The following is a 15,246-nucleotide window of genomic DNA, read 5'->3' on the forward strand; positions in this document are numbered from 1 at the left end:
TCAGAACTGAGCTGGTGGGAAAATTCACAGTGCCCTCTTGCGGTTGAAGTAAACGAGGTTCCGAAGTGCCTATAAATTAGGTATTTGTTGAGGGGAGCCCAAAGGCCAGCAGATGGCGGTATTGAGTTCATCTTACTGTCCAAATGCATTGTATGCAGCCGGCAATAGAGTACTACAGTGTGAGTCATAATACCCATAAAACCTAGCGGTAAAACAAAGAAATGGCTCCAATCGTTTTTCCACCATTCATTTTTCCCATAGGGGATTTTAGAAACACTTACAATAAGGGCTGTGTTTTGTGTAGAATTACCCCGGCGTCACATTTTGCTGTGTAAATCTCTCATGGACAAAGTGGTCTTTAGTATAATAACAATGAAAAAAAGGTCCGTTCTGGCTCCAGCCCTGCAATGTGCATTACCATGAATTCAAATAGGCCTAACCAGTATTTTTCTGACAAAAAGGTTGGGGAAACAACGTTTTCTTGCATTTACCCTCCAATAGGCCTGCACCACTGCTGGTAGCCTACCCTCAGCAGAGGCAATTTTACAAAACTGAAATATGACATTTACGTAAGTATTCAGACCCTTGACTCAGTACTTTATTGAAGGACCTTTGGCAGTGATTACAGCCTCGAGTCTTGTTGGGTATGATGCTTGGAACACCTGTATTTGTGGAGTTTTTCCCCATTCTTCTCGGCAGATCCTTTGAAGCTCTGTCAGGTTGGATTGGGAGAGTCACTGCGCAGCTATTTTCAGGTCTCGCCAGAGAGGTTCAATCATGTTTAAGTCCAGGCTCTGGCTGGGCCACTCAACGACATTGAGACTTTTTAATATATATATATTTTTTTAACCTTTTTAACGTTGCAAGTCAGTTCAGAACAAATTTGTATTTTCAATGACGGCCTAGGAACAGTGGGTTAAATGCCTTGTTCAGGGGCAGAACGACATATTTTTGCCTTGTCAGCTCGAGGATTCAAACTAGCAACCTTTATTAGTCCAACACTCTAACCACTAGGCTACCTGCCGCCCTGGCTTGTCTTGAAGCCATTCCTGCGTTGTCTTGGCTGCGTGCTTAGGGTTGTTTTCCTGTTGGAAGGTAAACCTTTGCCCCAGTCTGCAGTCCTGAGTGCTCTAGAGCAGGTTTTCATCAAGGATCTCTCCGTTCATCTTTCCCTCAAACCTGACTAGTCTCCCAGTCCCTGCCACTGAAAATCATACCCACACATTTAGAGGTTTACACCTCACTCTTTTGTTTGGATTACATCCCTGTGTTATATATAAGTACACACACACAAATGTATAAAAAAATAAAAAACACAACAAATTTTAAATAAATCACCTGAGCGAGAAAGTTTTGGTCCCAAATGATCTTGTTCTATTAAATCTATTGTGAATTGTAGCCACTTATATATATATATATCTGTCATGCCCTGACCTTAGAGATCCATTTTGGTTTGGTGTGATTTGGGGTGGACATTCTATGTTCCTTTTTCTATGTTTTTGTATTTCTTTGTTTTGGCCTGGTATGGTTCTCCAATCAGGGACAGCTGTCTATCGTTGGCTCTGATTGGGAACCATACTTGGGTAGCTTTTTCCCCACAGGGTTTTTGTGGGTAGTTAATTTCTGTTTAGTGTTCTGCACCTTTCAGGACTGTTTCGGTTATTTCTCTTTGTTATCGTGTTCAGTTTTAATAAAGAAAGCATGAACACTTACCATGCTGCGCTTTGGTCCGATGATTCCTCTTCAGACAACGAATACCGTTACAATATCAGTAATATAACAAAAATAGCACTTTTGTGCTTCGTCCCCATAGTTTTCATTACATACTTTAATTTTCAGTGGAGAAATAAAACCTCTAATGACATATTCCTGTGCCTGCCTCCTATCATTATACAGTGTGACAGTGACGCTTGGCTTTCAGGACAAAGAGTTCAATCTTGTTTTCATCAGACCAGAGAATCTTGTTTCTCATGGTCTGAAAGTCTTAGGTTATTTCTGGCAAACTCCAAGCAGACTGTCATGTACCGTTTACTGAGGAGTGGCTTCCGTCTGGCCACTCGACCATAAAGGCCTGATTGGTACAGAGATGGTTGTCCTTTTGCAAGGCCCTTCTCCATTCGATTGCTCAGTTTGGCCGGCTGGCAAGATCTAGGAAGAGTCTTGGTGGTTCCAAACTTCTTCCATTTAATTAAAAATGGAGGCCCCTGTGTTCTTGGACCTTCAAAGCTGCAGAAATGTTCTGGTACCTTCCACAGATCTGTGCCTCGACACAATCCTGTCTCTGAACTCTACGGGCAATGCCTTCCACCTCAGGGCTTTGGTTTTTGCTCTGACATGCTCTGTCAACTGTGGGACCTTGTATAGACAGGTGTGTGCCTTTCCAAATCATGTCCAATCAATTGAATTTACCACAGGTGGACTCCAATCAAGTTGTAGAAACATCAAGGATGATCAATGGAAACAGGATGCAGCTGAGCTCAACTTCGAGTCTCATAGCAAAAGGTCTGAATACTTATGTAAACAAGGTATGTCTGTTTTTTAAAATGTATTTAATAACTAAATAAAACATTCTAAAAACCTGTTTTCACTTGGTCATTAATTGGGTATTGTGTGTGGATTGATTCGAAAAAATATATTGAATCCATTTTAGAGTAAAGCTGTAACGCAACAACATGTCAAGGGATCTGAATACTTTCAGAATGCAGTGTTCATCACAGAAGACTAAAATATTACAAAACCGGTTGAAATAGAAGCAGTGGGTTTTCGCCCCCAAACAAAATATGGATAACATTCCACCCATATGAGGCCACTAGAGGGCGATTTGGTCATTTGACTGCAGGAAAGGCACCCTGTTCAAATCATGGATCTTGGCGATGCACTGTAAGTGTAACTATGCCTACGTAAATGTTTTTGCCGTGAAAACAGTTCCCATGGGAACACAAATCCACAATAATGTAAGCCTAGGGCATTGCAAAATCGAATCGTTCTAACCGAACATTAACCTCCTCTATTTGAAAGAGTCACTTTATAGGCCTACTGTCATTAACGTATAGCCTACTTGTTGGATGGATTGGATGCGCACTGGTTAGATATAGGCTAGTTGTCTAGTGATATTGTCAACCATCCTCAGCAGACCAGGAAAGAAAGTAAATAATGAAACTAAATAAATGGTCTACGACTTCTGGTCACGGAGACCACCAGTACCCATGGTGCACCTGGAAAACAAAAGATATGTTTATTAATTCGTCATTTAAGAACAAATTCTTATTTACAGTGACAGTCTAGAAACAGTGGGTTAACTGCCTTGTTCAGGGGCAGAACGACATATTTTTACCTTGTCAGCTCAAGGATTCAATCCACCAGCCTTTCGGTTACTGGCCCAACGCTCTAACCACGAGGCTACCTGCCGTCCCTACACTCTAACCACGAGGCTACCTGCCGTTCCTACACTCTAACCACGAGGCTACCTGCCGTCCCTACACTCTAACCACGAGGCTACCTGCCGTTCAATGAGCACTCTAACCACGAGGCTACCTGCCGTCCCTACACTCTAACCACAGAGGCTACCTGCCGTCCCTACACTCTAACCACGAGGCTACCTGCTACAATGAGCACTCTAACCACGAGGCTTTACCTGCCGTCCCTACACTCTAACCACGAGGCTACCTGCTACAATGAGCACTCTAACGACGAGGCTACCTGCTACAATGAGCACTCTAACCACGAGGCTACCTGCCGTCCCTACACTCTAACCACGAGGCTTTACCTGCCGTCCCTACACTCTAACCACGAGGCTACCTGCTACAATGAGCACTCTAACCACGAGGCTACCTGCTACAATGAGCACTCTAACGAGGAGGCTACCTGCCACAATGAGCACTCTAACAACGAGCATTCTAACCACGAGGCTACCTGCCGTCCCTACACTCTAACCACTAACCACGAGGCTACCTGCCGTCCCTACACTCTAACCACGAGGCTACCTGCCGTCCCTACACTCTAACCATGAGGCTACCTGCCACAATGAGCACTCTAACCACGAGGCTACTCTAACCACGAGGCTTTACCTGCCGTCCCTACACTCTAACCACGAGGCTGGCTACCTGCCACAATGAGCACTCTAAGCAGCTGACATGGCAAAGCAATACAATAATAAATCAATGAACAAATCTAATGCATTTGAACAAAGGATAAAAATAAAAAATCAAGGACACATGCCAAACAAATGGTAAACATTAGGAAGCACAAAGGAAATTCTATGCTTAAAGGAGCTTAGCTGAGGCTGAAATTCAGCACTACTGAGTGGACAGCGCCACCAAATGGGAATTTAATAGTTCCATCCCTTGGTTAATACAGGGAATTAAATAGTTCCATCCCTTAGTTAATACAGGGAATTAAATAGTTTTATCCCTTGCTTAATACAGGGAATTAAATATGTCCATCCCTTAGTTAATACAGGGAATTAAATAGTTCCATCCCTTGGTTAATACAGGGAATTAAATAGTTCCATCCCTTAGTTAATACAGGGAATTAAATAGTTTTATCCCTTAGTTAATACAGGGAATTAAATAGTTTCATCCCTTAGTTAATACAGGGAATTAAATAGTTTTATCCCTTAGTTAATACAGGGAATTAAATAGTTTCATCCCTTAGTTAATACAGGGAATTAAATAGTTTCATCCCTTGGCTAATAACTCATAGCACAGCAACCCAATGTAAATATGACAGAGATAAAAGCACGGTCACATCTTTAATTCTTTATTTTATGAAACACAACATAAACATAAATGTAACAGAAACATCTAAAGAAGTAATCTATAGTGGTACAAAAAAGTTGTATAATTTGACGTGATTTGGACACAAAAACAGCAGCAGTAGACTACAGTAGTACAGTAGTAGCAGCGTACACTGTCTTTCATTCCCGCTGTGGATGTATGTCTGCTGACTGAGTTCACGACGCAGTAGCTGGTTGAAGGGGACCAAACCTCACTGAAACACCTGACTTGGTTCCGTTTGACCAGCCACAGCAAGGCGTACTGTTCAGGACGAGAGGGAAAGCGAGAGGGGGGGGGGGAATGGGGGAAGGGAGAGAGAGAGGAGGAAGGAGATAGGACAGGGGCGAGGAGAGGACGAAAGAGAGGAGGAAGGAGATAGGACAGGGGCGAGGTGAGGAGAGGAAGAAAGAGAGAGGAGGAAGGAGATAGGACAGGGGCGAGGAGAGGAAGAAAGAGAGAGGAGGAAGGAGATAGGACAGGGGCGAGGAGAGGAGAGGAAGAAAGAAAGAGAGGAGGAAGGAGGGGCGAGGTGAGGAGAGGAAGAAAGAGAGAGGAGGAAGGAGATAGGACAGGGGCGAGGAGAGGAAGAAAGAAAGAGAGGAGGAAGGAGATAGGACAGGGGTGAGGAGAGGAAGAAAGAAAGGAGGAAGGAGATAGGACAGGGGCGAGGAGAGGAAGAAAGAGAGGAGGAAGGAGATAGGACAGGGGCGAGGAGAGGAAGAAAGAGAGGAGGGAGGAGATAGGACAGGGGCGAGGAGAGGAAGAAAGAGGAGGAAGGAGATAGGACAGGGGCGAGGAGAGGAAGAAAGAGAGGAGGAAGGAGATAGGACAGGGGCGAGGCGAGGAAGAAAGAGAGGAGGAAGGAGATAGGACAGGGGCGAGGAGAGGAAGAAAGTAAGAGAGGAGGAAGGACAGGGGTGAGGAGAGGAAGAAAGAGAGAGAGGAGGAAGGAGATAGGACAGGGGAGAGGAGAAGAAGAAAGAAAGAGAGAAGGAAGGAGATAGGACAGGGGCGAGGAGAGGAAGAAAGAGAGAGGAGGAAGGAGATAGGACAGGGGCGAGGAGAGGAGAGGAAGAAAGAAAGAGAGGAGGAAGGAGATAGGACAGGGGCGAGGAGAGGAGAGGAAGAAAGAGAGGAGGAAGGAGATAGGACAGGGGCGAGGAGAGGAAGAAAGAGAGGAGGAAGGAGATAGGACAGGGGCGAGGAGAGGAAGAAAGTAAGAGAGGAGGAAGGACAGGGGTGAGGAGAGGAAGAAAGAGAGAGAGGAGGAAGGAGATAGGACAGGGGAGAGGAGAGGAAGAAAGAAAGAGAGGAGGAAGGAGATAGGACAGGGGCGAGGAGAGGAAGAAAGAGAGGAGGAAGGAGATAGAACAGGGGCGAGGAGAGGAAGAAAGAAAGGAGGAAGGAGATAGGACAGGGGTGAGGAGAGGAAGAAAGAGAGAGAGGAGGAAGGACAGGGGTGAGGAGAGGAAGAAAGAGAGAGAGGAGGAAGGAGATAGGACAGGGGTGAGGAGAGGAAGAAAGAGAGAGAGGAGGAAGGAGATAGGACAGGGGTGAGGAGAGGAAGAAAGAGAGGAGGAAGGAGATAGGACAGGGGCGAGGAGAGGAAGAAAGAGAGGAGGGAGGAGATAGGACAGGGGAGAGGAGAGGAAGAAAGAGAGAGAGGAGGAAGGACAGGGGTGAGGAGAGGAAGAAAGAAAGGAGGAAGGAGATAGGACAGGGGAGAGGAGAGGAAGAAAGAAAGAGAGGAGGAGGGAGATAGGACAGGGGCGAGGAGAGGAAGAAAGATAGAAAGACAGACAGGAGGGTAGTGGAGATGATATTTTGGATCCATGACGTCAGAGTCCCACATCGTCCTCTTGTTCCTGTTTAGAAAAGAGATGAAGAAAAACAGGAAAAAGGGAGGTCAGTAAAATCACAACAGTGATGACGCGATATGGAGAGGCTGTCATCTTCACTACCATAACATTACTCACAGAACTATCTCTGTCCAATCTGGAAACTAATATGAGCAGTGGGCTAAATCATGTTTGACTGGACTAGACAGACATGGAGAAAGTTATGTTACTAAGCAGAGTAGACCTCTCCCATCCTAGCCCGTCATTGTAAATAATAATGTGTTCTTAAACTGACTTGCCTAGTTAAATAAAGGTTAAATAAAGGTTAAATAAAAGTTAAATAAAAGTTAAATAAAGGTTAAATAAAAGTTAAATAAAGGTTAATGACAACCCCACTCCACCTCTACCCAACACTCCCCACTCCCAATGACAACCCCACTCCAACCTCTACCCAACACTCCCCACTCCCAATGACAACCCCACTCAACCTCTACCCAACACTCCCCACTCCCAATGACAACCCCACTCAACCTCTACCCAACACTCCCCACTCCCAATGACAACTCCCCACTCCCAATGACAACCCCACCCTCAACCTCTACCCAACACTCCCCACTCCCAATGACAACCCCACTCAACCTCTACCCAACACTCCCCACTCCCAATGACAACCCCACCCCACCTCTACCCAACACTCCCCACTCCCAATGACAACCCCACTCAACCTCTACCCAACACTCCCCACTCCCAATGACAACCCCACTCAACCTCTACCCAACACTCCCCACTCCCAATGACAACCCCACTCAACCTCTACCCAACACTCCCCACTCCCAATGACAACCCCACCCAACCTCTACCCAACACTCCCCACTCCCAATGACAACCCCACTCAACCTCTACCCAACACTCCCCACTCCCAATGACAACCCCACTCAACCTCTACCCAACACTCCCCACTCCCAATGACAACCCCACCCCACTCTCCCTCCCTACCCAACACTCCCCTTCTTTCCCAACCCCACTCCCAATGACAACCCCACCCAACCTCTCCCTCCCTGACAACCCCCTTCTCTCCCATGACAACCCCCCACCTCTACCCAACACTCCCCCTCCCTGACAACCCCCTCAACCTCTACCCCACTCCCCACTCCCAATGACAACCCCACCCCACCTCTCCCTCCCTCTCCCCTTCTTTCCCAACCCCACCTCTCCCTCCCTCTCCCCTTCTTTCCCAACCCCACCTCTCCCTCCCTCTCCCCTTCTTTCCCAACCCCACCTCTCCCTCCCTCTCCCCTTCTTTTCCCAAAACCATTCCTCCTGTTGCTATAACTGGGGACAGCTGTTCTGTCAATCCCCCATGACTGTCAGCAACAGGGCAGGGCAGAGGTATGTCACAAATGGCAGCCTATTTCCTTTAAAGGGCACTACTTTTGACAATGGCCCATAAGGCTCTGGTTAAAAGTAGTGCACTATTTAAGAAATAGGGTGCCATTTCACCCACAGACCCAGCTAGTGGTTAACGACCACACGTGTCTGGGCTGAAGGACTCCGAATGAAGAACAGCCCCTTCCACCTGTTGGCTGGATCACGCACGCACGCACGCACGCACGCGCACACACGCACACACACACACACACACACACACACACACACACACACACACACACACACACACACACACACACACACACACACACACACACCCACACACACACCCAACCACACACACACCCAACCACACACACACGCACACACGCACACACACACACACACACACACACACACACACACACACACACAGCACACACACACACACACACACACACACACACACACACACACACACACACACACACACTACACTTCTACTCCTCTATTCAAATGACAATAAAACACCCATTCAGTCTTGCAGCCTTTAGTTTTCATCCAAACAAACATCCTCTTCTCAGTTCGGAGCTCCATTCCCCTTGTAACCACACACTTCCTTACATTCCATAACGGCAGTATTCATATGGGGATATAAGGAAGCATGTCTTCACAGGAGGCAACGACAGGATGTCCTCCCTGACAGGCCCACGGCTAGAGGACACAAAGCACCCTTTCATTACCACACAGACACAGGGCAGTATGAGCAGAACCTTAACTGTCTAACAATGGTGAACTGTAGAGGCATACAAAATGGCATCCTCTTGGTGAACTGTAGAGGCATACAAAATGGCATCCTATTGGTTAACTGTAGAGACATACAAAATGGCATCCTCTTGGTGAACTGTAGAGGCATACAAAATGGCATCCTATTGGTGAACTGTAGAGGCATACAAAATGTCATCCTATTGGTTAACTGTAGAGACATACAAAATGGCATCCTATTGGTGAACTGTAGAGGCATACAAAATGGCATCCTATTGGTTAACTGTAGAGGCATACAAAATGGCATCCTCTTGGTGAATTGTAGGCATACAAAATGTCATCCTATTGGTGAACTGTAGAGGCATACAAAATGGCATCCTATTGGTTAACTGTAGAGGCATACAAAATGGCATCCTCTTGGTGAATTGTAGGCATACAAAATGTCATCCTATTGGTGAACTGTAGAGGCATACAAAATGGCATCCTATTGGTGAACTGTAGAGACATACAAAATGTCATCCTATTGGTGAACTGTAGAGGCATACAAAATGGCATCCTATTGGTGAACTGTAGAGGCATACAAAATGGCATCCTATTGGTGAACTGTAGAGGCATACAAAATGCCATCCTATTGGTTAACTGTAGAGGCATACAAAATGGCATCCTATTGGTTATATAGTGCACTTAATTTAAACAGGGCTCTACGGACCCTGTACTAAAGTAGTGCACTACATAGGGAATAGGGTGTCATTTGGGACAGGGAGAGAGAGAGAGAGAGAGAGAGAGGGGTGTAACTGAAGTTCCCTCCATAATCAGTTTAAAGTGAAACATGGTGATTAACCTGAAGGAAGTAGCAGGAAGACATGAGACGCGTTGTGGTGTTAACGTTGCCGTGCAGTTAGGTTAGACTCACAAGGTTAAATCTTGTTCAATGGGACGATTGTCTTAAATCTAATTCCTTTATCAATAAAAAAATAAAAAAACATGTTTAATTGAGATCTGAATCATTCGAATACTTTTCTATCAAGAGGATTTTCACAAGATAGCCTAGATTCTTTCGAAACTGAGTCAGTGTAAAGAGGAGGAAGTTTGATGGATAATGCTGCAGTCCTATTGGATGACAGGCTGCCTGTCCTGTCCCTAGTGGTCAGTAACTTTAGACTTCATGTGTCTAGATAACTCAAGAGGGGTGAGACACACTGACTACTAACACATAAAGGTCACTAGCCATTAAAGTTCATCAACATTGTGCCGTATATCACGTTGTGAGATCTGAAACCCCAACAAATACATTTGACTGAAATCTCAACAACGAAATGGTTTGAAGATGACCGCCACTAGCAAAAGTAGAGGCAAGACAATATATAATATTCAACTTTTACTTTTAACAAAATCATTTTCTGTACCTCTACTGCGATTCATGGTCTCATCCACATCCCAGTCTTCCTTGTCTCCATCGTAGTGTGGATATAGGTCATTCAGACAGTCTATCCTTGATGCACTCTACTAAACTCCATCCAGAACGCTGGCTCCACTGAACATTTTAAATTCTACCTTACTACATCTTTCCCTTCTCTGCAATGAATTCTAAGAACCTAAAAGAATTCTAAGAACCTAAAAGCATTCTAGGAACCTAAAAGCATTCTAAGAACCTAAAAGCATTCTAAGAACCTAAAAGCATCTAACAAGACAAAGGCAAACCAACAGCTAACAGCTAACATGGTCCTCACTTTCCTGACACCACACTGTTGATCAAAGACAGGAACCGTGTGACACCTCAGCAAACAGGCCTCTAGATTGCACCCCCTTCTCATCCCCTCTCCGCTCCTCTCTACAGAATACCCCTCTCCTTTCTGCTCCGCATCCTGCTAGTGGTCCAGAGTGTCGTTGTCCCAACGTCATAAACCACAGATAGACATTACCTAACAACTGTTCCAACACCTGCTGCTCCGCCTGTCTCCCTGTCCCCTGTCTCCCTGTCCCCTGTCCCCCACCCCACTCTCAGCTCACATGGTACAGCAAATCAGGGGGATTTGATGATGAGAGAGAGCACAGAACATGTGACTCTAAGATATTTGATTATGAGTACTTTAGCTTTTTACAGAGATTAAAAGATTCCTTGGTCACAACAATAATTTTATAGTCAATTCTTCACAATCTACTTGTAGCAAACATCAGACTCATCTATTGAACAATCAGGAGCCTTTCACTTTTATCAATTCGCAGAACTTCTAGAAAAGTACTTTCAAAGTATTGAACAAAAAAAAAGGTTTACTGGAAAAGCTGCCCAGCAACAGTTCCTCACAGCCAACAGATCTCCACAAACAGAACATAACTCAGCCACACCTGGTGGCCATAACTCCAAACTAAATACCCACTGACAGTGACACAGCCAACACACCTCAACCAGGCCCTCAACCAGACCCCAACATTCCTGTAGCAGTCATCAACCTCTCTCTCCTTTCTTCCTTCCTTCCTTCCTTCCTTCCTTCCTTCCTTCCCACCTGGCCTGCTGTCCTCTCCTCCAGTCCCTATCTTACCTATCTGTGTCTCTCTCTCCTTCTTTCTTTTCTCTCCTCTCCTCTCCTCTCCTCTCCTGTCGTACCGTCCTCGTGTTCCTTCCTCTGTATCCAGCCAGTGGATTGTGTCCAGATCAGTACTCCTCGCCTGGCCTTTTCTATCCGCCGGGTGTGCCCCCCCCTCCCCAGCCTCCGCTGTGGCCTGCCCCCCTCCCAAGCTTCCTCCTCGGCTTGCCCCCTCCCCAGCCCCAGCACAGAGCAGCGGCCTGCCACCTGTTGGTGTCTCTCTGAAGCCTGGGCCTTGCCTGCACCTCCTGTCCAGCCCAATCAGAGCCTGACAGGGGGCAGCGAGCCTGTGAAATCACACCTCTCAGCTGTTCACACTCGGCCTGAGACACCCTACACCCCACTCATCTGCCCAGCGCTCCCTACCCTACACCCCCACTAGTCTGCCCAGCATTCCCTACCCTACACCCCCACTCATCTGCCCAGCGCTCCTACCCTATACCCCCACTAGCCTGCCCAGCGCTCCCTACCCTATACCCCCACTAGCCTGCCCAGCGCTCCCTACCCTACACCCCCACCCGTCTGCCAAGCGCTCCCTAACCTACACCCCCACTAGCCTGCCCAGCGCTCCCTACCCTACACCCCCACTAGTCTGCCCAGCATTCCCTACCCTACACCCCCACTAGCCTGCCCAGCGCTCCCTACCCTACACCCCCACTAGCCTGCCCAGCGTTCCCTACCCTACACCCCCACTAGCCTGCCCAGCGCTCCCTACCCTACACCCCCCACTAGCCTGCCCAGCATTCCCTACCCTACACCCCCACTAGCCTGCCCAGCATTCCTACCCTACACCCCCACTAGCCTGCCCAGCGTTCCCTACCCTACACCCCCACTAGCCTGCCCAGCGCTCCCTACCCTACACCCCCACTAGCCTGCCCAGCATTCCCTACCCTACACCCCCACTAGCCTGCCCAGCGTTCCCTACCCTACACCCCCACTAGCCTGCCCAGCGTTCCCTACCCTACACCCCCACTAGTCTGCCCAGCGTTCCCTACCCTACACCCCCCACTAGCCTGCCCAGCGTTCCCTACCCCATACCCCCACCCGTCTGCCCAGCGTTCCTACCCTACACCCCCACCCGTCTGCCAAGCGCTCCCTACCCTACACCCCCACTAGTCTGCCCAGCGTTTCCTACCCTACACCTCCACTAGCCTGCCCAGCGTTCCCTACCCTACACCCCCACTCGTCTGCCAAGAGCTCCCTACCCTAATTCCTTTCGAAAACAAGAAAGAAGGGGTAACGCTTGGTCGAAGAAAGACAGGACTCGAGAAACAACTGCTCTTGGCTTGGGGCGTTTTTATTGGTTTGGGGGTACAGTCAGAACAGAGCAGCAGTCACTGACACAGCTGAAGAAAAGTTAGGATTTTGTCCCTCTTTGGTTCCTAGAGTGTCATACATGGAGCAATCAAAGCTAGAGTTAAACTGTGTCTGAGTAGCTATCAAGGCTAGAGTTAAACTATGAAGTCTGAGTAGCTATCAAAGCTAGAGTTAAACTATGAAGTCTGAGTAGCTATCAAAGCTAGAGTTAAACTATGAGGTCTGAGTAGCAATCAAGGCTAGAGTTAAACTATGAAGTCTGAGTAGCTATCAAAGCTAGAGTTAAACTATGAGGTCTGAGTAGCTATCAAAGCTAGAGTTAAACTATGAAGTCTGAGTAGCTATCAAAGCTAGAGTTAAACTATGAAGTCTGAGTAGCTATCAAAGCTAGAGGTAAACTGTGTCTGAGTAGCTATCAAAGCTAGAGTTAAACTATGAGGTCTGAGTAGCAATCAAGGCTAGAGTTAAACTATGAAGTCTGAGTAGCTATCAAAGCTAGAGTTAAACTATGAGGTCTGAGTAGCTATCAAGGCTAGAGTTAAACTATGAAGTCTGAGTAGCTATCAAAGCTAGAGTTAAACTATGAAGTCTGAGTAGCTATCAAAGCTAGAGATAAACTATGAAGTCTGAGTAGCTTTCAAAGCTAGAGTTAAACTATGAAGTCTGTGTAGCTATCAAAGCTAGAGTTAAACTCTGTCTGAGTAGCTATCAAAGCTAGAGTTAAACTATGAAGTCTGAGTAGCTATCAAAGCTAGAGTTAAACTATGAAGTCTGAGTAGCTATCAAAACGGCACCTCAGTACCTCCAGGCTCTGATCAGGCCCTACACCCAAACAAGGGCACTGCGTTCATCCACCTCTGGCCTGCTCGCCTCCCTACCACTGAGGAAGTACAGTTCCCGCTCAGCCCAGTCAAAACTGTTCGCTGCTCTGGCCCCCCAATGGTGGAACAAACTCCCTCACGACGCCAGGACAGCGGAGTCAATCACCACCTTCCGGAGACACCTGAAACCCCACCTCTTTAAGGAATACCTAGGATAGGATAAAGTAATCCTTCTCACCCCCCTTAAAAGACCTAGATGCACTATTGTAAAGTGGCTGTTGCACTGGATGTCATAAGGTGAATGCACCAATTTGTAAGTCGCTCTGGATAAGAGCGTCTGCTAAATGACTTAAATGTAAATGTAAATGTAAAGCTAGAGGTAAACTGTGTCTGAGTAGCTATCAAGGCTAGAGTTAAACTATGAAGTCTGAGTAGCTTTCAAAGCTAGAGTTAAACTATGAAGTCTGAGTAGCTATCAAAGCTAGAGTTAAACTATGAAGTCTGAGTAGCTTTCAAAGCTAAATGTTAAACTCTGTCTGAGTAGCTATCAAAGCTCGAGTTAAACTATGAAGTCTGAGTAGCTATCAAGGCTAGAGTTAAACTATGAAGTCTGAGTAGCTTTCAAAGCTAGAGTTAAACTATGAAGTCTGAGTAGCTATCAAAGCTAGAGTTAAACTATGAAGTCTGAGTAGCTATCAAGGCTAGAGTTAAACTATGAAGTCTGAGTAGTTATCAAAGCTAGAGTTAAACTATGAAGTCTGAGTAGCTATCAAAGCTAGAGTTAAACTATGAAGTCTGAGTAGCTTTCAAAGCTAGAGTTAAACTATGAAGTCTGAGTAGCTATCAAAGCTAGAGTTAAACTATGAAGTCTGAGTAGCTATCAAAGCTAGAGTTAAACTATGAAGTCTGAGTAGCTATCAAAGCTAGAGTTAAACTCTGTCTGAGTACTTTGACAGTTTCTGCCCAGTAGGTGTAAGAGTGAGTAACCAATAGTATTTCAGTCTTTAAATTCAAATGTTTTATTTATTTATTTGAGCTTAGTTTTGACAGATTCCTGACTGGTTCACATCCTGTAGAGATTCCTGTCTGGTTCACATCCTGTAGAGATCCCTGTCTGGTTCACATCCTGTAGAGATTCCTGTCTGGTTCACATCCTGTAGAGATTCCTGTCTGGTTCACATCCTGTAGAGATCCCTGTCTGGTTCACATCCTGTAGAGATCCCTGTCTGGTTCACATCCTGTAGAGATTCCTGTCTGGTTCACATCCTGTAGAGATTCCTGTCTGGTTCACATCCTGTAGAGATCCCTGTCTGGTTCACATCCTGTAGAGATTCCTGTCTGGTTCATCCTGTAGAGATCCCTGTCTGTTCACATCCTGTAGAGATTCCTGTCTGGTTCACATCCTGTAGATTCCTGTCTGGATTCCTGTCTGGTTCACATCCTGTAGAGATTCCTGTCTGGTTCACATCCTGTAGAGATTCCTGTCTGGTTCACATCCTGTAGAGATTCCTGTCTGGTTCACATCCTGTAGAGATTCCTGTCTGGTTCACATCCTGTAGAGATTCCTGTCTGGTTCACATCCTGTAGAGATTCCTGTCTGGTTCACATCCTGTAGAGATTCCTGTCTGGTTCACATCCTGTAGAGATTCCTGTCTGGTTCACATCCTGTAGAGATTCCTGTCTGTTTCACATCCTGTCTGGTTCACATCCTGTAGAGATTCCTGTCTGGTTCACATCCTGTAGAGACATCCTGTAGAGATTCCTGTCTGGTTCACAT

At 46.4% G+C, this 15,246-nt stretch overlaps 1 protein-coding gene across 1 annotated transcript; it reads right to left on the reverse strand.

The window, feature by feature from the left end:
• Positions 1-4,737: 4,737 nt before the first annotated feature.
• On the reverse strand, positions 4,738-11,376 carry LOC135564275 (proline-rich protein 36-like). The gene is made up of 2 exons (XM_065008566.1): positions 11,287-11,376; positions 4,738-6,640 (listed from the first exon to the last, which is right to left on the reverse strand). Exon 2 carries the CDS (start codon positions 6,625-6,627, stop codon positions 5,041-5,043), a length of 1,587 nt encoding a protein of 528 aa, XP_064864638.1. The 5' UTR covers positions 6,628-6,640; positions 11,287-11,376; the 3' UTR covers positions 4,738-5,040.
• Between the last annotated feature and the right edge of the window lie 3,870 nt (positions 11,377-15,246).

This window comes from Oncorhynchus nerka, linkage group LG24 (genome assembly GCF_034236695.1).
Source record: "Oncorhynchus nerka isolate Pitt River linkage group LG24, Oner_Uvic_2.0, whole genome shotgun sequence".
NCBI classification, from domain to species: Eukaryota; Metazoa; Chordata; class Actinopteri; order Salmoniformes; family Salmonidae; genus Oncorhynchus; species Oncorhynchus nerka.